At 34.1% G+C, this 25,047-nt stretch overlaps 1 protein-coding gene across 3 annotated transcripts in view; it reads right to left on the bottom strand.

Moving 5' to 3' along the window:
- The window catches only part of KDM5A (lysine demethylase 5A), a 103,305-nt gene that overhangs the window by 70,775 nt on the left and 7,483 nt on the right, over positions 1–25,047 (bottom strand). For 2 of the 3 annotated variants that reach the window (XM_031939489.1, XM_031939490.1), the window contains exons 4-10: positions 19,263–19,433; positions 18,484–18,618; positions 14,461–14,566; positions 11,771–11,859; positions 8,370–8,528; positions 7,141–7,260; positions 6,046–6,204 (exon numbers count right to left, since the gene is read on the bottom strand). In XM_031939489.1, the coding sequence (XP_031795349.1) occupies positions 6,046–6,204; positions 7,141–7,260; positions 8,370–8,528; positions 11,771–11,859; positions 14,461–14,566; positions 18,484–18,618; positions 19,263–19,433 (939 nt within the window). The remainder of the gene's footprint in view (positions 1–6,045; positions 6,205–7,140; positions 7,261–8,369; positions 8,529–11,770; positions 11,860–14,460; positions 14,567–18,483; positions 18,619–19,262; positions 19,434–25,047) is intronic. The other variant, XM_031939491.1, reaches the window with a different exon arrangement.

Genomic DNA, 25,047 nt, shown 5'->3' on the forward strand with positions numbered 1-25,047 from the left:
TCCTGAGATAGCTCTTTGTCAATATTAAGAGAAAGATACTTTTCTTCCTGCAAGAAGTAATCAAGACCTAACAGAGAACCTTCTAAGACTTAACGAAATAGGAGACAATGATTCACAACTGGTAACTCCTACAGACATAAACTATTTGGTCATAAGGAAACAATCAAACAACCAATATTTATTAAGCACCTACTCTATATACTAAGCACTGTACTCTAGGCTAAAAAATATTGCCAAAAATTATTATATCTTGGGCTCAGGTTGCAATATTTTCCTTACTATTTAGGCACTGCAATGAAGAAGAGAAAATTTATCTGGGAAATGAAGAGTTGGCTAAATAAATAAGTGTCTTGGATTTCTGGAACAAGTAAAATATAGAGATGAGAGACACTTAGCCAGGGATAGAGTATCCCTAATAAGGGCTGGAAAGAACAATTCTACTGAATATCCTACAAATCTAAATTAAAAGGCTTTAAGTTAAAAAAAAAAAAAAAAAAACTGAGAAGGGAAAAAATTGCCTGTGCCTATGAATCAGACTAAAAACCCCTACAGACTAGCTACAATGAATGAAGAATGTTAAATTAGACACCCAAAAGTTCCTAGGAAAAGAAAATACAAGAAAGGAACTATTGAAGTCCATGGCCTCAAATGTATCTACAGAGATGCCCAATGTTTAAGCAACAAGCAAGAGGAACCAGATGTTGCATTAGCAAGAAATATTTAACCTGATGACCTCATAAAGATTACTGAGCTTAGCAGAATGAAACTTATGACTTGGATAGATTCTGGCTCTACACAGGTATACCTTATTCAAAAAATACAGTAGAAGAAAAGGCAGAGTGAGAAAGTGGTATACATTAAGAAAGTATATTCATGTGAGAAAATTAGGGAAATGGAGGAAATAATCAATCATAGACTAGAATTTAGTTTAACTTGGGCCAAATTCAGCAGATCCATTGTAGCCTTGGTTTGAATGTTGTCTCCGCTCTCCAGATTATCAGCTACTTGATGGAAGGAAGAGAGGTCTTTTGCCCAGGTCATGCATCTACATACTTTCATTCTCTCCCCTAATTCTCTCTCTCTCTCTCCTTCTGCTCCTCTTTCTCCACTCCCCCCAAATCAGAGTAAGCTATCAACCTCTTGCATTGTCTTAAAATAAAAGAACCCAAAAGGAGAAATTCTATACTAGATCTGATTTTCATTTGCTGGGGTGAAAATGATGCAAATATTGAAGAAAATGACCCAAGATTCCTAGGGTTTGTGGGCAGAGAGAAAGGCAGAGACAAAGAAACAGACAGAGAGACAGAGACAGAAAGAAAGAGTTGAGAATAACATGTACTCTTTATTTTGAGTAAGCAGATTTCAAAAAGCTCAGAATAAAGATAGGCAGGATCCCACAGATGAAAATTCTATATTAGTCAATCCAGGAGGAATGGAAAAGTCTCAAAAATAAAATTCTAAATACAAAACAGGAAATTATTTCAGTGAGGTGAAAAAGGGGAGCTATCTGAAGAGATCAAAGTGACTTTACAGAGAACATTCAAACCAACTTTTTAGATTTTTAAAAAGTAGATATGGAAGACAGATACAAAGAAAGAAAAGGTAAATTGATGAATATAATAGCATGGCCCATCTGTAATAGTCTCAGGAGTGCCACTGGGAGTAAGTTGATACAGGCAGAAAACATTCAACACAACAGAAGGGTTTCAGCTTTACTGGGGCACAGGAAGGATAAGAGAAAACTTGTTGTACGGGTAGGGGGAGCCACAGTGACCACAATAGAGTGCCTGGCTGCTTTCTTATTTTGCTCATCTTTTCTTTGCAAAAGAGAGTCTTTGCATGAGGAACAAAAGAATTAAAGTGCTACAAAGAAGCCTGATGTCCCAAGAAGTACACAAGAGAACCCTGTTACTCTAAATTGATAGTTGCCAATCTCAGGTGACAAAGATCCTCAGAGATTTTGGCAAATATGACCTCTCTGCAATCAATCATCAGTAAGACGATGCAAAAGACGAAAGAGAACAGAAGATATGGGACTGGAAAGAAGAAAATGTTCTCCTGATCTTTTTATAAAGGGAAAAAAAAACAGTCTTACCAACTCCAGGTCAACAACCTTGACTTCACTTACTGAGAAAGTTCTAGAAAAGCTCATTAAAGAGATGCTTAATAACCATCTAGAAAAATAAATGCTCAACACAAAAGCCAGGCTTCATTAAGGAAAAGTCATGCTGGACTTTTCTGAGTTAATGTTTGACCAAAGAGGAAAAAATCAGGAAACATGGGTTTAAAAAATGCAAAGAAGGCAAATTTAGGATTGGCAAATTTCCTATAACTCTAGTTAGCCAAAGGCAAAATGGGTTGTCTTGAAATGTACTGGGTCCTACCCATACTCCCCACATCTAGAAGAGGTCTTCACACAAAGGCTGACTGAATACTTTGTAGCAGAAGAGATCTCTCTTTCAGAAGAGATCTTTTTTCAGATATTGATCAAACAAGATTGCCTCTAAAGTACCTTGCAATATCAGGAAGTCCTTTCTAACTCCAAAATCCAATTACTTTGTGGTCCATACTCGATAATAACTATAAAGGACTGCAGCCATGCCCTAAGAGTTCTCTGACTATGCTGATGCTTGGAAAGGGATTATGGAGGGCCAAGACAGGACAGACAGAAAAAAATCATTTGCCTAACATTTGGCTATGGCTAACTGATCATCCTTATATAAAGGTCTAATAGAAAAAATGGCCAGAGTATTGTTGAATTTCCTCATTTTGAGAAGAAAGGAGTTAAAAAGTAAAAAGAGACTATAGCTACAAAGAAAATGGGGAATATTTTTTGTAAAAATTAACTATATGGCAGGGTTACCAGTCAGGGGTACTATTTTGGTACTAATATTAGTATTATTCATAATCTTCTATTTTCCATTTCTTCAGAACTAAAGAACATTTATATACTAAATAGAAGCTTGTCCCCACCAAGAGGTGGAGGAAGGAGGTTTGGACATGAAATTTTATTGGTACACAGAATGCCTATGGTGATAACTTCCCTCTGTGCTTAAGATTTATGGTCTTACAAGTTAAATAACTTCTGCAAGGCCACACAGCTAATAAGTACTGTTTGAGGTAGGACTTGATACTTAGAATCTGACTCCAAAACCATTACTTAATCTACTTTGGCTTGGTTTTTTTACATAAAACTAAGAAGGAAAAATGTAAATGATATATGCCCAAGAACAAAAAAATAATAATAATAGCAGAGAAAAAATTCAGAGGAAAGAAAAGAACGATAGTTAACAGATTTCTTCTTTCCTTAAGCAAATCAGAACATTAATAATCTGACATTTCTTCATAAATAGTCACATACATAAGAATAAACAATATCCTCTTTTTTAAAACCTTAAAAAGCATATGTGCTTTTTAGCACTCCAATTATCCTATTAAAACCATTCCTTAAATTGATTCAAATTAAGCCATTTCCCAATTGATAAATGATCAAAGAATATGAATAAGCAGTTTTCAAAAGAAGAAATCCAAGTTACAAGTACCCATATAAAAAACACTCCAAATCATTAATAATCAGAGAAATAAAAATTAAAGCAAACTCTGAAGTTCCAGAGTTCACCCAAAAAAGAAAATGACACTGTCTAAGAAGCTGATGAAAGACAGGCACATTAATGCACTGTTAACAGAGCTATGAAATAGTCCACCCAAAGTTTCTAAATTGCACATACCCTCTTATCCAGGAATATCACAATTAAACCTAGACTCCAAAGAAATCAATGAAAGAGAAAAAAGATCCATATGCACAAAACATTTACAGCAACTCTATTTTTGTGGTGGCAAAGATCTGGAAACTAAGATGAGTACCCATCAATTGGGGAATGGCTGAACAAATTATGGCATATGAATGTAATGGAATACTATTGTGCCATAAGAAATGATGAAAAGGATGGTTTCAGTGAAACCTAGGAAGACTTGTATGAACTGATGCAGGGAAGAATCAGGAGAACAATTTATACAATAACAATATTGTGAAAACAAACAACTCTGAAAGATTTAAGAATTCTGATCAATGAAATGACCAACCATGATTCCAGAGAACCGATGATAAAGCATACTACCCACCTCCTGACAGAGATGTGATGGAGTCAAGGTGCAGAAGGAGACATATGTTTTTTTGGACATGGCCAATGTGGGAATTTGCTTTGCTTGACTATGCATATTTGTTACAAGGGTTTTCTTTTCTTTTTTTAAATGGTAGGGGTATAGGCTAGAGGGAAAGAAAAATCATTTTTTGTTAATTGAAAAAAATAAAATTTAATTTTAAAAAAAGGCTCATCAGTCTAGCAAAAATACACACACACACACACACACAAACATACATGCGCACTCTGTCTCCCCCTTTTCTCTTTCTCTCAAAACTATTCCTTAGAAAACTAATACTCTTTTTCCTTATTTTTGGAATCAGTTTCTTCCTCATTTGGTGAACTCAATCTCCATCTTACTAAACTCAAATGTCCATCTTACTAAAAAGCAAAATATTTCTCTTGATTTGGACCCTTCCATTCACAAAAACATCACAGAGTTCTCCTGACGACCTCCATTACAGAATTAGACTAGAACAAGTAAAGTCTACCTAGAACCAGTGAAAGTGTAAGAGAACAAAAAAAACAAAAACGAACAAACTAACTAGCTAGGATAACAAAGAATTGCGTAGAACTGGATAGGATTATAAAGAAAATGAATGGATCAGACAGGTCTGAAGAAATTTAAAGAGTAAGGAAAAGTGATCTAACCATTCAGGAAAGCAATTTAGAATTATGTTTAAAAAAAAAAAAAAAAAAACAGCTCCTAAAATGTCTTTGACCTAGAAATTCTAGAAGTCAAAGACAGAAATGTCCCATATATAACAAAATATTCAAAACAGCACTTTTTGTGGTACCAAAGAATTACAAAATAATGAGATTGGAATGGCAAAACAAAACTGTTGATACACAAATATAATAGAACATTATTGTGCTATAAAAATAGGAAGTTAGAGAAGCATGGGAAGACATCTGAACTGACACAAACTACAAAAGCAGATCCAAGAAAACAATGTATAAAATGTAAATGGAAAGAACACCAATAAAATTAAATTGAAAACTATACAATTATAATGATCAAGCTTGGCCTGAGAGAACAGATAAGAAAATGCACCTCTCTGCCTTCCTTTCAGAAGTGGGAATTACAGACCATTATATATATATATATATATATACTGTCTATCTCAGTAGGTGTCAGATTTGCTGAATTCCTTTTTTCCTCTCTTATTTTTTTGGCCTTTGTCACAAGGCTTGATGCAATGGGCTGAGAAAGATGTCAAAACAAAAGTTAGCGATTTTTAAGAAACCTTGTACTTTCTAAAATGCGGCTACAGTAGATGTAGTTTGCCACTTAGACTTATTAGATAATTATAGAGGTAAGGGAAAAGAAAGAGACTAAAATAAAAGGCAAAGAAATAAACAATTTCCTTTTTTTTCCTCACACAAACTTACAACAATTTTCCCTGGAGACTCAGAAAGTAGACTTCATCATGATCATACAGAAATTTGTGGGAAAGTAGAAGGGACAGGATGGGTGTATGTGTATGTGATGATGATCTCTCTTATGAATGACCTAAGTGTTAAACAGAGGTAAACTGAGACTCAATCCGTAAGTTTACCAAATTTTAAGTTCAAAAATAATGAATTTGATTTTAAAAACCACTTTAAGTTCAAAATGAGATTACTCAAAAAATTTTAACTGAATGAAATATTTTATTCACTTTTTATCAAACTCACTGTTTTTCAAAGAAATTAAAGTGGTTTTTATCATCATATAAGCTTCAAGTCAAAGTGTTCTTTGCACAACTATAAGTGAAAATATGTTCTTTGTTTTACATGTTTACCCGAACATATATATATTAAGTCAAAATTACTCTGATCCAAAACAATAAAAGAAGGGTTTGTAGAGCAGACAACTGCTCTACAAAGCTCAGCCTAGATGTAGGTACACAGAAGTTTGCACCTCCTCTTCTGGCATCATCTTTCTCCGACCATCCTTTACAGGAAACCCACTTCCAAAATCCTTTGAAGAGATATCAGCTCCATACTCCACAATGACATCTTCTTCAATGGTGCTCACCAGTCTCCAGAATTCCTTCTCTACCAGTTCTGTCGGTACCATCTGAATAAAAACAGAATGGCTAATGAGTAAAAATGGCCATGACATGGCATGCAGGGCAACTATTATAAAATGACAAACCTCTAAAGCTCCCAGGTCCAGACAGACTAGATCCCAGATTTTTTTTCACTAGAGATTTAAAATAGAGAAGTTGGGTTCCTCAGAAAACCATCTGTAAGTATAATTAACCTTTTTCTACAGAAAGCTGTTTCAAAACTGAAAAGGAAGAAGATGAAACAGAACATCAAAGGGAAAAGGAAAGATGTGAAAATCAGAGTAGAATTTCAATAGAATAAGCAAAAATATCCTGATAGAGCACCATGAAAGCTGATGAAAAGGCTTTTTGGAAAAAAACAAATCCTATTATTACAAATAGGTAAACAAAAATAAGCAAATGTTATGTACTTCGTGCTTCTTAGTTGTCAATTATTCCCTACGAGGAAATTAGGTCATCAACACTTACTTCTTAACAGGGAAATAACTCACATTTTAATATATATAACTTAAATGTTTACAAAATACTTTCCTCAATAATTCTGTGCTACAGATAGTACATGTATCATTAAGCCCATTTTACAGATGAGGAAGTTAAAAACTCAAAGGATTTACTTACCCACAATCACACAGCAGAGTAAGTGTTAGAACTAAGACTTTAAACTTGGTCTCTCAACTCCAAATCTAGTGCTTTCTTTCCAATTCACCATACTAGGCACTCTCAAATCAGAGAGCCAGTGAAAGCATTAAATTCCAGGCTGATTTCAAGTCCCACATTCTATTACATCTTTCATACTGTGTGTTCTGCCTACCTTTATTTTTTAAAGAAAAAAAGGAGGGGCAAGAAAGAAGGCAGGAGCAAGAAATAAAGAAAAAGAAACCAAAAGGTTTGAAACTTGTAAATCCTTCTACCTCCCCATAACCAACCCTTAGACACAGACTCACATGAACTGGCATATTGAAGTAATCTGATTTAAAATTATCTGCCATCTCTCCAAAGCTCTGGAGGGTGTACTCTCGAACTGCTTGCTCAAACCCAAAGGCCTCTCGAGGTTTGTTACATTCCTGGAGTAATAAAGAAAAAACACAAAACTGAGTATCACATTCCTTGGAAGTATACTTGATAAGAACTGTGACAGATACTGCCAATTTCTGAGAGTAAAACAGTTCTAATCATTTTCTTGAGAAATATATATGCTATCTAATTTTACATCTCAAAAATGATCTAAAAACCTCACTTGCAATGTTATAGGCTTATACACTCCACCTGATATAAAAGGAAAAGTATAATAAGACAGTTTTTAAGTCTCAGGGCTGGCAATAAGCTCTGGCACCAGGACAAACATTGCGGTGCTAATGGACTGGAACCAAGCCCATAGCAGCCTCTCAAGTCTTAACATTTCACGGGATTTCACCATGAAAAAGACAGATGTGTATTTAAAAAAAAGGATAAAAGGGATTAAGTTATCTGGCTAGGAATAACAGTTTCTTCATATTATTTTATCCATTGTCACAACCATCATATATAAGCATAGATACAGATTTAGAACAAAATACATTTCCAATTACCTAATCCACGAAATATAAACTATACCAGCTAGACGTGCACCTCTAAATCCAGTACTTCTAGGCACACCGTATCCAGCTCTTAAAAGAGTTTATTGGTCCTTTTTCTTCAGAAGAATATCCAAATATCCACACTTACAAGGAAATCCATAGTTAATTACTTCTTAATCCCTCCAATTAAAATAGCTCATCAAATTCAAAGTAAGATACAATCAAAACAAGACAGTGTCCAGTGATGCTTTGGGTAGAAGTATATATTTTGAGTGTCCAGATCCTATGCACTGCATGCCCCTGTCCCACCCTATTTGTTTTATTTAAATACTTTAGTTTTTAATTTAAAATGAAAATGAAAGCCTTCCAGTCTTCAATAATTCTTATGTTCTGCTTATTCTTAGATTCTGTTCACTTATCTATAGTAATTTGTGGGTTTATATATCCAACACTCAAAGTCACAAAAAAAAAAAAACTTTTACAAAGCAAATATAATCTACCAAAATATGAATTCTAATTTTCTCTAGAAAAGAGGATTTCATGAGCTGATAAGCGTTCTGTGCGATTTTCTGGTTAAGATGCATTTTTTTTTAAAGTGTTGAAAACTATGCTTGTACCTCAGCAACACACTTAGGACACCTCCAGTCTCCTTTGGGAACATCAGGTAGAGGAGGAATCAAGCAAAATGTATGGTAGCTATCATCACATCCATCACACAAGAGCAGCTTGTCTTCATTGTTTCCTCGACCACAAAACATGCAAACATAGAGATCCACCTATGGAGGAGAGAAGGGGAAGAAAGTCATCTGTTAGTCATTGTTTTAAAAAAGGGGAAAAAAAAAAAAAAAAAAAAAAGGAACAAATGATTACCAATCCCAAACCAAGAGCCTACTAGTTAGATCAGAAAATCATTCATTAGTGAAAAACAAATATAATCATACATTGTACAAACATACAAGTAAGTACTTGGTACAGTGCAAGTGCCTAAAAAATGTTCCTGGTGCTTTTCAAATCAAGAGGATCTTTTCTCTTATATAAAGAGGGTCTTGAACAGCAAAAACTGGGGAAAAGTCATACTGCATTACAAAAATGAACAGAAACAGAACTTGCAAATTATTTCTATCATAACTTCTAAATAACTATTCAAACTAAGGTAGTCATTTTGTTGTGAAGCAACAAAACACTGCATCTCTTAGGTACTTTATAAAGTAAAAGTAACTTCTATTTAAACAATATTTTGTCTACATATTCAAACATATCATAGAGTTATTTATACACCATAGGTGACACTGATCTGTATCCACTTTGAACCTAGAACCCAATAGTGTAGGAATGTAGGCTACTAACAAAGAATGAAACTAACTGGCTCATTCTAGGATCAAATAAGATATGTAGCCTCATTTACATGAGTCTATCCAAGGATCTCATCAGTTTCCAGGGCACATTATAACAATCCTACCTATACTTAGGAAAAAAAAATTTTCCCAGGTTATTTATACCTTCTGAATCCAATTCTCCCTGAGCAACAAGAGAACTGTTTGGTCTGCACACATATACTGTATCTAAGATGTACTGTAACCTATTTAACCTGTATAAGACTGCTTGCCATCTGGGGGAGAGGGGGAGGGAAGGAGGGGAAAAATCGGAACAGAAGTGAGGGCAAGGGATAATGTAAAAAATTACGCTGGCATGAGTTCTGTCAATAAAAAGTTATTTAAAAAAAATTTTTTTTCCCAGCTACAATGCACCTAACAAATAGTCCTCCTGCCTTTATTCAAAAACCTCCAGTGAGTGGGAAACTACCTAGTCTTTTAGCAACCCATTCCACTTTTGAACAACTCAGAATATTGATTTTTTTTTTTAATAATTTTTTCCTGATAAACTAAATCTGTCCCTTTGCAACTTCAGCTCATGACTCCTGGTGCTCTCCCAAAGCCAAACAGAATAAGATTAATCCTGCTTTAAAATGATAGACTTTCAAATATCTGAAGATAAATATCATGTCCTCACCAATTATTTCTTCTCTAGGCTAACCAACCCTAATTTCTTCAAATAATCTTCATGTGACATGGACTAAAGATCCTTCACTATTCTGGCTGCCCTCCACTGGATAATTTCTAGCTTACCAATATACTTACATTATGGTCCACAAAACTGAATTCAATATTCCAGATGTGATCTGATCAGGACAGAGCAGGGAGAGACTATGTCTCTCCTAATGCAGCCCAAGATCACATCAGCTTTTCTGACTGCCAAGTCAACTGTTCACTAATATTCAGTTAAATTAAAATCCTGAGGTCTTGTTCAGATAAACTGGTATCTAACCATGCTTCCCCCCTCTTATAACTTTTCAATTAATTTCTTGAAACCAAGTCTAAGAGCTTATGTTGATTCCTACTAAATTTTATCTTCTTAAATAAAGTCCAATACTCTAGCCTGGAAAGATCTTTTTGGATCCTGACTTTCATCCAAAATATTAAGCCATCTGTTCTGGTTTTGTGTCACCTGCAAATTGGGTAAGGATGCTGTTACTATCTTTATTGGAATTACTTAAAACATGTTAAAATAGAGAGGGGTCAAATATATATCCTTGGGGCATGCCATTATAAACACTTCCCAATATAATACAAAGCTATTAATGACCTAAGTCCAGTCATTCAACTAGTTTCAGATTATCCATTTGCACTACCATTTACCATTTAGCCTTTATGTCTCCATCCTTTCCAAAATATTAGAATTTGTTATCTTACCTCTTCCTCCTCCTTTTGAAAACTTGAACATTTGCCCATTTGCATTTTAAGGTACTTCTATTATTCTCAAGTTTTCAAAAATCACTGACAGTGCTACTTAGCAACCTTTCTCCCCAGTACTCAGGGACACAATTCGATTGGCCAAGTCATCTAAATTTATCAATAGTTGCTTGTTAAAAATTAATCCCCTTACTTAAGGACCAATCTTATACTAGCCATTTTTGTTCTATTCTTTTCAATGCAAAAGTCACTCTCCTTGGCAAGAAAAATAGAAACAAAAAATATGAGCAGTTCTGCCTCCTCTCTGTTGTCAAGTGTTATTGTCTCCACCTTTCTTGAACAGCTGTTCTCTCCCTTCTTTGATGCTCCTCTTCCCCAGCACAGCTATTTTAAAAGCTCTTCTGTGGCATTAACTTTCTCTTCCTTTACATCAATCTTCTATAAAGATCTTTTTGAAATCTAATTTTGTCTTTTTTCATCCACAGTTCTCTTCAGAAAACTCACTTTTCTTGTTCATTAAAATTTCCCTTTGTGACATTATAATTTTATTCTTTAATTTCCAAAATACTTGAACTACATGTTTGTCTGTGCCCAGTCACTGACAGATAACTCAACTTTTTTTTTTTTTTATATATTGTTGGAGTGAAGGTGGTAATAATTTTGCTGTACTCTGACCTGATTAGAGCAGACCTAGAACACTGTGTTCAATGCAGTTATCACAATGGAGGAGACACTGAGAAGCTAGGGAGCACTCAGGGGAAGGCAACAGAATTGTAAATGGATTCAAAAATCATGCTATATAAAAACAGATGACAAGAAATAAGTTTGCTTAATCTAGAAAAGACTTCAGATAGGGATATGACTGTCAAAATGTGACAACATTATCCTGTCTAAAGTATTAAGACTTGCTTCTGCCTAGGCCCAGAAGGTAAACCCAAGACCAATAAGTAAAAGAGGGAAGCAGAGTTTAGCTCAACATAAATATAAAACTTCCTAAAAATAAGAACTATCTCATAATGGAGTAGACTGCATAATAGGTAATGCGTTCCTAGTCAATGAAGGTTTTCAAGGAGAAGCTAATCAACCAGATTTATAGGAGAATATAGATATATGACATGGTTCAAAGCTGGTCCAGAAGAACTTTGCATGTAGCCTTTCCAACTCTCAAAGATTATGATTCCAAATTCAGTTTTAAATAATCTTTTACATATGAGATATACACATAGCTGACAAATACTTTCCATCCTGGAATGTCCCATAACACTTACAAAGTTAACTGAAAGAGTCCCTTTTCGTTGTCTCATTTGCATACTAAATGCTTCTGACCTCGTACTTTTACGTCTTCGAGAGACTTCATCTTGAAAGTAAAAATACAAATAAGTTATGCAATACTTTCACAAGAAGTAATGTAAAGAGTAATATTTCAAGACCATTGGACTTTAAGTGTAGGAGAACATTAAAAACACAAGCAATACTATGGGGGAAAAGAACAGATGTTTTAATTTAATGAATGAATATAAGCAGCATAAGTCAACCAAACCATGTTAAGTATTTAGGAAATCAAGTGGCATTTTTACTTGATACACTGAAGGTGAGATATCCATATCCTGAATTATGAAACCATACTATCTTTTTAATTCACAAAGAAGCAATTATGACATTCTTAGATTGTCTTTAAATTTCTGTAAATAGATATTTTATCTATTCTTTGATAAAACTGAATTCAAGACTATCTGACTTGCTACACAGAAAAAACAAAAACCTATGTAAATTTATATAAAAGTTTTATAAGTCTTTTTTTACCACTATTTATGAATATAAAAGCACATCTTAAAGGTTAAGTAACTGGTGATAAATACTGATCTTCTTAAAGAAAGTGAGAACTACAGTACATGTCAAGAGTAACTCTTAGAATCACTTAAGTTATGAGATGTTCCTATCACTTAGCTCTAACTTTAAAACTATAATTAGTAGAAGGGAAAAAAATTTTTTACATCCAAGTTTTAACATAAATTAAAATATACAGAGAACTGACTAAAATTTATAAGAACACAAGCCATTCTCCAAATGATAAATGGTCCAAGCATATGAATAGACAATTTTTAGATGAAAAATTAAAGCCATTTCTATCTAGATTTATGAAAAAATGTTCTAAATGACTATTGATTAGAGAAATGCAAATTAAGACAACTCTGAGGTATCACTTCACACCTCTTAGATTGGCTAAGATGACAGTAAAAGATAATGATGATTGTTGGAGGGGATGTGGCAAAACTGGGACAGTAACACATTGTTGATGGAATTGTGAGCTGATCCAACTATTCTGAAGAGCAACTTGGAACTATGCCCAAAAGGCTATGCAACTGTGCATACCCTTTGATCCAGCAGTATCTCTACTGGATCTGTATCCCAAAGAGATCTTAAAGGAGGGAAAGGGGCCCACATGTACAAAAATGTTTGTGGCAGCCTTTTTAGTAGTGGCAAGAAACTGGAAACTGAGTGGAAGCCCATCATTTGGAGAATGGATGAATAAGGTATGATATATGAATGTAATGGGATAATACTGTTCTGTAAGAAAAGATTGGCAGGCTGATTTCAGAAAGGCCTAGAGAGACTTACATGAACTAATGCTAAATGAAGTGAGTAAAAGCAAAGGAACATTGTACACAGCAATAAGAAGATTATATGATGATCAACTGTGATAGACTTGGCTCTTTTCAACAATGAGGTGAATCAGGCCAATTCCAATAGAATTGTGATGGAGTCAATTGAATCTAGAGAGAAGACTACAGGGACTGAATGTGGATTACAACATAGTATTTTCACCTTTTTTGTTGTTGTTGTTTTCTTGGCTTTTTTCTTTCTCATTTTTCCCCCTTTGATCTGATTTTTCTTGTGCAGCATGATAAATGTGGAAATATATATAGAATTGCACATGTTTAATCTATATTGGATTGCTTGTTGTCTGGGGGAGGAGGGAGGGAAAAAAATTTGGAACACAGGGTTTTGCAAAGGTAAATGTTGAAAATTATCTTTGCATGAATTTTGAAAAATAAAAAGCTTTTATTTTATTATATATATTTATATTTATATACATAAAAAGACCTTTAGAAAGGATTTGGAGTTTTTTACTTATGTTCAAAGGAAGAAGACACTTGGCTTTGGCACATAACAGATGCTTAATAAATGTTAATCATTGATTGAGATTAAAACAAAAACAAACAAAAAAACCAAAAAAGCATAATTGGGCATGGAGATCACTGACTCTGGGCTTCTGAAGCCTATACTAATGAAATACTAGTTTTGTCATGTCCTACACCACGCAGAAAAAGCTGCAAATATGGACCCAATGACAGACCAGTCTAAATTTTGAAAGGCTCACCATTAAATGACTTTCCATAGTAACTTATGATTTATTCATGACATTGTTAAAGGAAGATTTGTTGTCTATCTTACCCAGATAAATGAAATCGCAGGGTTTTTTTTTTTTAAACTTAATATTTTCTAACCATCAGATCATACTATTACTACTCCTAAAGCAATTTTTAAATTCTGTAGCTAGAGCACTTTGAATCAATCTTCCTTTAAAATGAGAGTTAAAAGCTTTGACAAACCCCATGACAAAAAAACTAATTTTCCCTTTTCTTACAGACATAACTTTGAAAACAGTACTAAGCTTATATGCCACAGATCATAGGGAAATCAAATCCTTCTTTCTAAAAGTAACATGGCTTCTCATAATAGGAGGATTTACATAATGACTCAGGAAAAAGTCAAATAAAATCTAGAACTCAGAAAAATTCTAGGTAAATTACAAATATAACTGGTTCCTCAAAGCAAACAAATCCTGGCTATAATGGTGTAACTCATATTCCTTGACACCAATATTATTTTTCCTTATTATTGATATTTCTTATTATACTTTATTTCATTTCTCTATTCAGAAAACAAAATTTACCTTCTTTATCCTTTGCTCCTATTGCCAGGCCCATCATCTTAGGCCCAGCTCCAAAGATCTGAAGTTTCTTCAATTCGGTGTTTCTACTTACTTCTCCAGTCTCTGCCTAAAAGCCAACAAGAAACACATAAGCATTGGGAAATCCCAGTCTTCCATGTTCAAGTTCTTCCTTTTTTATCCCATAAAAAAAGTCATAAAACTGGTTGAAATCTGAAAAGCAAGATCTCTTCTTCTCAAAACCAGTATCACTAAAAACAGCAGGGCTTACTCACTTCCTCATTTGATGAAAAAAATTTTGTTTATTTCATTAAGGATTAAATATCCATTCACAGAAACTACTGCAATCTTTTATATGCTGAATACCTCATTCTCTGCATATGTGAATATGTGTATTCAATAATTTATCTAAGAGCCCCTAAGTAAAATATGCTAAACCAATGTAAGGATAAATCAGAATTAAATCTGAATCTCTTAAATCTATAATCCAAATAGATTAGTCTGCCACATTCAATTAAAATTTCAGGACAAGGAGGCAAATGGAAAGAGAAAATTAATCTGGGACAAACCAATTAACAGCAGCAGCAGCAACTTGCATTTTATACTATGTGTTTAAGCATTTCACAAATATTTCATTAGAACTTCACAACAACTCTGGGAGACAGATACTGTTATCACTCCCATTTTAAAGTTGAGGGAAATGACTCAAGTTAAGGAATTTAACCACAACTAAAAAAAGCTCATGAGGCTGAATTTGAACTCAGGTTTTACTGACTGCAGACCTACGGCTTTATATACTTAGGCACCTAGATGCATAGAGGAGAACAGTATGAATGCCCAAACTTTTATTTCAAATCTAGATTTTAAACAAATCTAATTCTGCCACAAAATACAAATTTTCTGTTTTAAGTTAATATGATCATTGATGATTCAAATCCAAATAAAACATTATTTTCCACTTAGAATTTATTCTTCAAAACCCTATCAGAATACTGTCAAATAGAGGTTACTTGTGAAATAGTACAATGACACTAATACAATGTATTCTTCACTACTGTAAAGCAAAATAAAATTTTATTACAAACCATTTCAGCAAGTTAAAACTTTTAGGTCAATGAACCATATGTAATATTTATTCAATCCCTTGAAATTAGAAGGATATAAAATAAGTAAAATAGAATTTACTATACAAAGGAATTCAACATTAAAGGAGAACTATCTTTGCAGTAAATGTTCTTTATTATGCCTACGTGGTGCAGTGCCTTGCCCTAGCCATTTCAACCTGTATAACTCTGAAAGTAACTGAAATGCAATTGAAAAATGTTTAACAAAATAAATACAAATACAAAACACCATAAATGATGTTAATTTATTGTTTTTGGAGTCAATATGGAGCCTGCTTTTTATTTGAGCTTGACACCACTGCTTTACATATACTCTCACATTTGATTTTTAAAATTTCTTTCTTCAAAAGGGCTCGCGCTCCAGGAGACAAGTTCCAATTTTGCTTTCATTTTTAAACTAATGGAAATTTAGTCTTTGGCAATTTTTAAATTGCTACTGTTCTTCAATCATCTTTCAGTCATATCCAACACTTCATGACTTACATGGGTTTTTTTGGGCAAAGATATAGAACCAGATTTTTTCTAAAATTCTACTTATTTTACTTCTCTTAATATTTAGTATTTTAAAAAATCTGGAGTGAAATTTCTGGAATTCCCTTTTTATAATGCCTCAGTAAAAACCAAAATCATCAACATTTGTAGCAAGATTTTTAAAGTGATTTTTAAAAGTTTTAAACTGAAATACTATTTGAGTACCAATAAACTAGTCAGTAAGTTGGAACATTTACTGATTTCACTTTATATAAAGTCCCACATTATAATTACATATCAATAGAAAATTAAAACAAAAATACAAAACCCCTGCCTTTAAGGAGATTATCATGAGATAGCATGAAAACACATAAAAAAGATCTGTGATGCTTTTATAGACTTTTTATAGGAAAAAAAATGCTCACAAAGTACAAAATAAGTATATTTTAAGTGTCGAGATGATACAAGAATGACTAGAGTTAAACAAAATTTGAACTCAGAAATATGAATCTTCCCCTAACTCCAGACCCCACACTATGTACTACATCACTTAACTGCTCAATTTTTAAGTATATCCACATAATATGTATATAAAGTGATGACAAATTTTTCTCTCCTCAACTTCTTTTTTGTCCCCTTCTTAAAAAGAAATCCAAGAAGGAAGAGCAACTTATTAAGGAACTACATACGTTAGTTTTAAGCCTATAGCCTATACGCCCAGAGAAAGAACTCTGGGAGATGACTAAAAACCATTACATTGAATTCCCAATCCCTATATTTATGCCCACCTGCATTTTTGATTTCCTTCACAAGCTAATTGTACAATATTTCAGAGTCTGATTCTTTTTGTACAGCAAAATAACGGTTTGGTCATGTATACTTATTGTGTATCTAATTTATATTTTAATGTACTTAACATCTACTGGTCATCCTGCCATCTGGGGGAGGGGTGGGGGGTAAGAGGTGAAAAATTGGAACAAGAGGTTTGGCAATTGTTAGTGCTGTAAAGTTACCCATGCATATATCCTGTAAATAAAAGGCTATTAAAAAAAAAAAAAAAAAAAAAAGCCTATAGCCTATTTTCTGACCATCAGAAAATTACTATCCTGCTCCATGCTATGGGTACCTTCTTTAAAAAAAAAAAAAGTAGGCTTTCCACTAGATAAGGAAGAACAGAATAGAATGAGGAGATAGAAGAAAAGAAAATCAGACACAAAGAAAAAGATTTTTTCTGATATACCATCCAGACTGCCAATATAAGATGAAATCTTCAACTCCTCACCAATCAATTGACAAGTCCAGTCAATTTTACCTTAATGTTTTGAATATGACTCCTCCTCTATTCTGACACTGCCATCCCTCTACAGGCATTCACTACCTAATACTGGACAACTGTAATAGCTGCTGGTGGATTTGCCTGTGTCAAGTCTCCACACTCCAGTCCATTCTCCAGATCTAAAGCTCAGGTCTGACCACAGCAATTCCTTCCTTATTCAATAAAACCCACTAGGCCTCCATCACCTCCAGAATTAAGTGTAAAATCTTGTTTGGCCTTTAGAGCCCTTTATAACCCGATCCCCTCTGATCTTTCAGTCACCTTACAGCTGAGCTCCCTCTCTATACTCTCCAATTCATCAATTTTGACCTCCATGCTTTTGGTTTTTTTTACACCAGATATTCCATCTCTGGGCATTTTCATCAGTGGCCCTCCCCACATGGGGAATTCTTTCCCTCCTCAACTCCACCTCTGATTTTTTTTTGGCTTTTTTCAGGTCAGATAGAATCTCACCTGCTGCAAGGAACCTTTTCCCATTCTCCTTAATCCTTAATAATGTAATTATCTCCAATATATCCTGTCTCTATCTTGTTTGTACATAGTTGTTTGTATTATATATAATACTCTTATGCCCAGCACTTAGCACAGCATCTAGAACATAGTTGGAGCTTATTAAATACTTATTGACTTGTTGACACTGGTCTTAAAAGTGATTTTAAGATTCATGAATAATGTAACAACTACATGAAGACAGCCCAGACTCATATAAATTTACATTAAAATGGCTTACAGAAATAATGAAAAACAAAACCACCCTTCCCAAATCCAAGTCCCCTAAAAGATTTTTTAAAAATCTTTTTTAGTTTAATAAAACGAGGCTGGAAACAGGTCAACGATTTCCAGTCATTCACCTATGGATTCCTTTCTCTGTTGAGAAATATTCACAAAAATAAACAGATTCCCAGTCAATCTGAGAACAATTAATTGGGGTTCACAATTTCTTCAACCTATCTCCCAAAGAGATTGAGAAAGGTCTGAGGTATAAAAACTAGTATAAAAAATAAGATCCAATGACCAGAAATACTTTGGAGTCAATGCTATTGCACTGACAATTAACTGTACTTCTCTTTCAAGTGGTCAATAGATCCTGGATACCTGAGATTTTATGCGTCTGGTTCTCTTCGGTAGAATATTCATTCTTGTGCCCTGCTCTGGGGAAGCCTGGGCATCAGTGCTGAGGACCTCAACCTCCACTTTTTCCTTAATATCCAAGTTGGGCATTTGTACACCCTAAAGGATCAGAGCACAGAAGGACAGCAGAGTCACTGATTAGACACCAGGCATGAAAATCAGTGAGAAAAGAATAAAAACAACCAATAAGCTGATTACAAGTCCACTGAAGCAGGGAGAATTATATTTCTAGAAAGTTTAAAACATGAATCAAATATCCAACTGTATTGATATCTAAATACCAGCCTACCTAAATTCAGAGATGTAAATTACAATTACAAGGCTGACTGCTAGGTGATTTCACATACAAATCATAAGGAGTTGTAATCTGCATCAAGTATATCCATTTTGATGAAATCACATAAACTTTTTAAGTTATTAAAATGCTAAAATGTAGTCATTGTAAACAGCCAAGAAAAAAGAGAAGCATACTTCCAACAATGAAGATTAAAGTCTTCACCTTGCTCATCAATACAACAAATTTTATTTTAAATATTCAAATATATCTCTTTTTCTGTTGACCATAATTGAACTGATAATTGAAGCAATCTAATTAATTCCATGTGGATAATTGTTAACTTATTTCAAACCATTTCTGTTTCACAGAATACAAACTTATTCTTGATACCTAAAAATCAAGGTACATCCAAAGATGATAATGCAGATAAACTGTGCTGGGTCAATTTTTGAAAAGAATGACTTACCATAAGGCTGACTCCAGACTGAAAAAGCTCATAAGGGTAAAGGATCCTTTCATAATGAGACTTCAAGAGGGACCCAGTTCCTTTCCCTGGTAGATAGCCTAATCGACTGCCCACTTTAGACCATTTCTTCTCTTTTGTGACCATTTCAAAGCCTCCTTTACTAGCAACAATCTGAAAGAGAAGCAAAATAAATAGAATTTTAGAAAAAATCTGGTTCTATATATTTAGGGAAAAAAAAATCTGGACTGAAATTTCTGGAATTCCCTTTTTATAATGCCTCAGAATAAAGACCAAAATTATCAACATTTGTAGCAAGATTTTTAAAGTGATTTGTAAAAGTTTTAAACTGAAATAGTATTTGAGTACCAATAAACTAGTCAGTAAGTTGGAACATTTACTGATTTTACTTTATATAAAGTCCCATATCATAATTAGATATCAACAGAAAATAAAAACACAAAAATACAAAACTCCTTCCTTTAAGGAGATTATCATGAGATACCATGAAAACACATAAAAAAGATCTGTTATGCGTTCACAGACTCATAAAAAAAAAATGCTCACAAAGTACAAAATATGTATATTTTAAGTGTCGAGATGATACAAGAATGATTAGAGTTAAACAAAATTTCAAAAATTCAGATTATAAATTTGAAGGGGAGAATTTAAAAATAGGAGTCGACCAAAATTTGTGGTGAGGGGGAGACTGTATGACACAGAATCACAGATCACAGATATAGAACTAGAAAAGAACATCCAGTTGAACTTCCTTATTTTACAGATGAGAAAATTTAAGGACAGAAAGGTAGTGATTTGCCCAGAGGTACACAGCTAGTAATATCTAGGATTTGAACTCAAGTTTTCCTAATTTAAAGCATTTCTGTGACACTTAGCTGTTTCCAGGAGCTTGACATGTAAGAAAGATCAAGGCAGTAGTGGACATACTTGTCTGCAAAACATTATGTTGCTTATAATGATATGAGTAGTAGCCCACCTAAACAAAATCACTTTAAGTCTAATAAAAATTTCCCTCACCTCCATATCCAAAACGGCCCATACGTACTATCTAAAATACATGAATACCCAGGTCTCATTTCATAGATGATATTTGTACTGTCTGATGTAAATATCTCAAATTGTAAAAACTGTAAAGAGCTGAGAAGATCATTTAAGTGCAGGGATTCTTTACCTTTTTTGTGTCGTCAACTCTTTTAGAAATCTGATAAAGGCTATGGATCTTTCTCAGAATGTTTCAAAGAGCATAAAATAAAATACATCACATCAAATATAAAATCCTCAGGCATTTAATGCCCCCCATTACTGAGCATTCTCCTACCCTTCTAATCTTCTTATATCTTATACCCTCTGGGATTCAATGACACTAGCCTCCTCACTGTTTCTTTTACAAGACACTCTATTTCCTGACACCAGGCTTTTTCACTGACTGGCCTCCATACTTGCACTGATTCCTTCCCCACCCTTGTCTCCTAGCTTTCTTCAAGTGTAGCTAAAATCTCACACTCTGCAAGAAGCCTTTCCTTCTTGCTGATTATTTCAGATTTAACCTTGAATATAGTTAGTACACTGCGAGGTACATGGCAGGTATCTAATAAATGTTTGCTGACCTTACCAACTGATTAGAAATCAAGTCAATTACTATGCCCAAAAGGCTATCAGGCTGTGTATATCCTTTGATTCAGCAGTGTCTCTACTGAGCCTGTCTCCCAAAAAGATCATAAAAAAGGGAAAAACACCCACAGGGGCAAAAATGTTTGTAGCAGCCCTTTTGGTAAGGAAATAGAAAGTGAGTGGATGCCATCAGTTGGGGAATGGCTAGAAAACTTAGGGTGTATGAATGTAACAATATTACTGTTCTACAAGAAATAATGAGCAGACTCATTTCAGAAAAGCTTGTAAGGACTTATATGAGGAGGAGGAGAGGAAGAAAAATCTGGAACACAAAGTTTTGCAAGGGTGAATGTTGAAAACTATCTTTGTATTTATTTATTTATTTATTTTTATTTTTTTTTTTTTTTGGCTGAGGCATTTGGGGTTAAGTAACTTGCCCAGGGTCATACAGCTAGGAAGTGTTAAGTGTCTGAGGCCACATTTGAACTCAACTCCTCCTGACTTCAAGGCTGGTGCTCTATCCACTGTGCCATCTAGCTGCCCCCCCCCCTTTGCATGTATTTTGAAAATAAAAAGCCATTATTAGAACCAAAAAGTAAGAAAAAAGGAATCAAAGCCAATTCTACAAAAACAGAGCTATCAATTTTTTTTTTTTTAATACTCATAGACCCCAGGTTAAAAACCTCTGATTAAGTCCAATCCATTCATCTTGGAGATGAGGGAAATGAGAATCAGGAATTGCCCAAAGTCCCACAGTAGAGCTAGGCATGAAGACTAGAACTCAGGTTTTCTGAGCCCCAAGGTGTTAGAATCCTTACAAAGTGTTAACTCACTGGAATTGATAGAAACAATGCTTATGTACTTAAGTTTAAACCTTTGAGAGTTCACACATTAGCTCACACATTAGAGGTCACAAGTCTGGGAGATTCACAAGTAACACCTCCCACAATCCCACTCTTGGAGGAGGAGTCAACCTTTGAGTTCACACCTCTAAAAGAGCATAAAAGGAGGAGCCTCAGTCAAGAGTGGAGTAGAACTGGAGATTCAGAGGGAGCTGGAGGCTGAAGCTGAAAGAGACAAAGGACAAGCTGCAAGAGCTCTTGGAACCAAGGAGGCAGAAAGGCCTCTAAGAAAACTAACCGAGCTATTTTGGAAGAGACAATAAAGGATTTGAACTTTTAACAGCTGGCTGCATTTGGAGTGATTATTGATCTGAACTGAAACTAAGGCTGCCTCCAGAAGTTCCCCAAGAAATCTGCTCCGGGAGAACCATCATACTTTAGAAAAGAAGAGAACACAACACCAAGGATTAAATGGTCTTAACACTATTTACGAAACAAAACCAGAATGATCAAGAATAGGGTTAATACTTAGTATGTGTTATTGTTCAAAGAAAAGTAAGGATCGGGACAAAGTATGCTAACTGCTATAAGTTGATGCTACAAACAATTACAAACCTTTATCCAAAAGCATAAAATCATGGACTATTAGAACTAGAAAGATCTTAAAGGCTAACCCAAGGCCTGTCCTTTACTTAACAGATGAAGAAACTAATATTCAAAGAGAACAAGTACACTATCCAACCTCACTAAAGTTGCTTTACGTGTATCTTAATTTCCTCATTTTAATTTACACAAGGGAAAAGTTACATTCTTTAGCAGGACAAAATATATAATTATACAATATAAATCAATTAATTTCAGGAAAAAATTAATGCCATAATATGGCAAAATAACTATAGGCAATTTAGTTTCACTAGGAGGAATGTACTTTATAAAAGTATCTGACAATTAGCTGGGAAGTACTATGTCAAAACAACTCCAAAAAGGTGTAATATTGTCCAAAGAAATTAATGGAGTTTGTGTGTATTTTGATTTTCTAATTGAGTTTAATTTTTTTTTATGGAAAGAACAATTTATCTGATAAATAGTCAAAGAATACAAACAATTTTCAGATTAAGAAATTAAAACCATTTCTAGTCATATGAAAAGGTGATCACTATTGATTAGAGTAAATGCAAATGAAGACAACTCTGAGATATCACCTCAGATTGGTTAAGATGACAGGAAAAGATAATGAAGAATGTTGGAGAGCATATGGGAAAACTGTGACACCAATACATTGTTCTACTGGGCTTATATGCCAAAGAGATCTTAAAGGAGGGAAAGGGACCCACATGTTTAAAAAGGTTTGTGGCTGTCCTTTTTGTATTGACTAGAAATTAGAAACTGAGTGGATGCCCATCAGTTGGAGAATGACTGGATAAGTATATGAATGTTATGGAATATTGTCATTCTATAAGAAATAATCAGCAGGATGATTTCAGAAAGGCCTAGGGAGACTACATGAACTGATACTAAGTGAAGTAACTAGAACCAGGAGATCATCGTACACAGCAACAGCAAGATTATATGAGGATCAATTCTGACAGATATGGTTCTTTTCAACAATGAGATGATTCAGGCCAGTTCCAATGATCTTGTTATAAAGAGAGTCACCCACACCCAGAGAGAAGATTTTGGGAACTGAGTGTGGCTCACAACATAGCATTTTCTTGTTGTTTGCTTGCATTTTGTTTTTTTCTCTCATTTTTCTTTCTGGTTTGATTTGATCTTTTTTTGTGCAAGATAATTGTATAAATATATATGCATATATTGAATTTAACATATTTCTACCATGTTTAACATATATTAGACTACTTGCCATCTAAGGGGAGAGGATAGGGGAAGAGGGGCAAAAACTGGAACACAAGGTTTTGCAAGGGTTAATGTTGAAAATTTATCCATGCATATGCTTTGAAAAATAAAAAGCTTTAATTAAAAAAAGAAAAGAAAACAAAGAACAATTATAAGTCTGAAGTGAAGTCCTGTCTGAAAACAATTTCACTATTCCTTGATGAATTCTAATTATGTTAGAATCTAATGTTAAGAGCACTAAATGTGGAGTAGGAAGGCCTGATCTCAAGTGAAACTTACATTATCTTTCTGAACCTCAGTTTCCTCTTCTATAAAATGGATACAACAATGCTTATACCATTTACCTCAACAAGCTGTTGAAAGTACCTTGCAAACTACAAAACAGTATACAAACAAATATAACCTATAAAATAATGAACTCTCCTTCATATTCAAAGGAGACACTGCTATCTCACTATCAATAAGACCTGTATTTGCTATGGTTTTTCTGGTAACAATTATAGATTTGTATTAATTTATCTATACTCATTTGCCCAGTTTCCCTTGTATTTCCCTTCTAACCTTGAGAACAGCTGGTGTTAGCAGTCTGTCATCATGAAATGAAACAATGGGATCATACCCATGATCTTGGCTTCATTAGAATAGCTATAATGCTTAAATACACAAAAGCTTAAGCTTTGTTAAACTGCATTTCTCCTCTTGATAGATTCCAGAATTGCTTTTTCTCAATCTGTCAGAATAGGCCAAAATTTCAGTCTTCTAAAATTATGAATGGTGAAATGGGGCCAATTTTGATAAGCAGAATGGATGGGAAGTTTATTATTTAATCAATTACATGTTTTAAAATTAGTGGTAAGACTTCACTAATAACATATTCTAAGCACAATAGAGTAAATCACTGGGGATTTAAAAAAAAAAAAAAGAAAGAAAAAGAAAAAAGAAAGTGGCAATCAAAACAGGAAACAACCCTAATGATAGGAATAAAGATTGGAACTGTGATGGATTCATGCAGGAAACTCCAAGGTGAGAAAATGCCTTTTACCAATACAGTTCAGCACTCTCTCAGTTACTAAAATATTGAGAAGCTAAGTGATTTGTCCAGGATCACAGTTGTTATGTGATAGAAATGGAACATGATTACAGGCCTTCCTAACCTCAAGGCATGTACTCTATCCATTATAACAAGAATGAAAACTTGCTTTTCCACCTTAAAAAATATTAAAAGGTCAAAGTGTTTTAAGGTTCCCTAGAGCACATGATCTATAATAAAACTAGCCACAAATAACCTTTTAAAAAGTCTGAATGATTTACCTAATAATCCCTAACTACTAAAATTCTCAACTTAAGCATCTACAAAATTTTAAATCAAGATGAACCTCTGACTGGACAATATAATATCATGCTTTATAAAATCACCTCAAAAAGCCCAGTCAACTTCACTGTCTCCACTATGGAAGCAA

The sequence above is a fragment of the Sarcophilus harrisii genome, chromosome 5 (assembly GCF_902635505.1).
Source record: "Sarcophilus harrisii chromosome 5, mSarHar1.11, whole genome shotgun sequence".
Classification (NCBI taxonomy): Eukaryota; Metazoa; Chordata; class Mammalia; order Dasyuromorphia; family Dasyuridae; genus Sarcophilus; species Sarcophilus harrisii.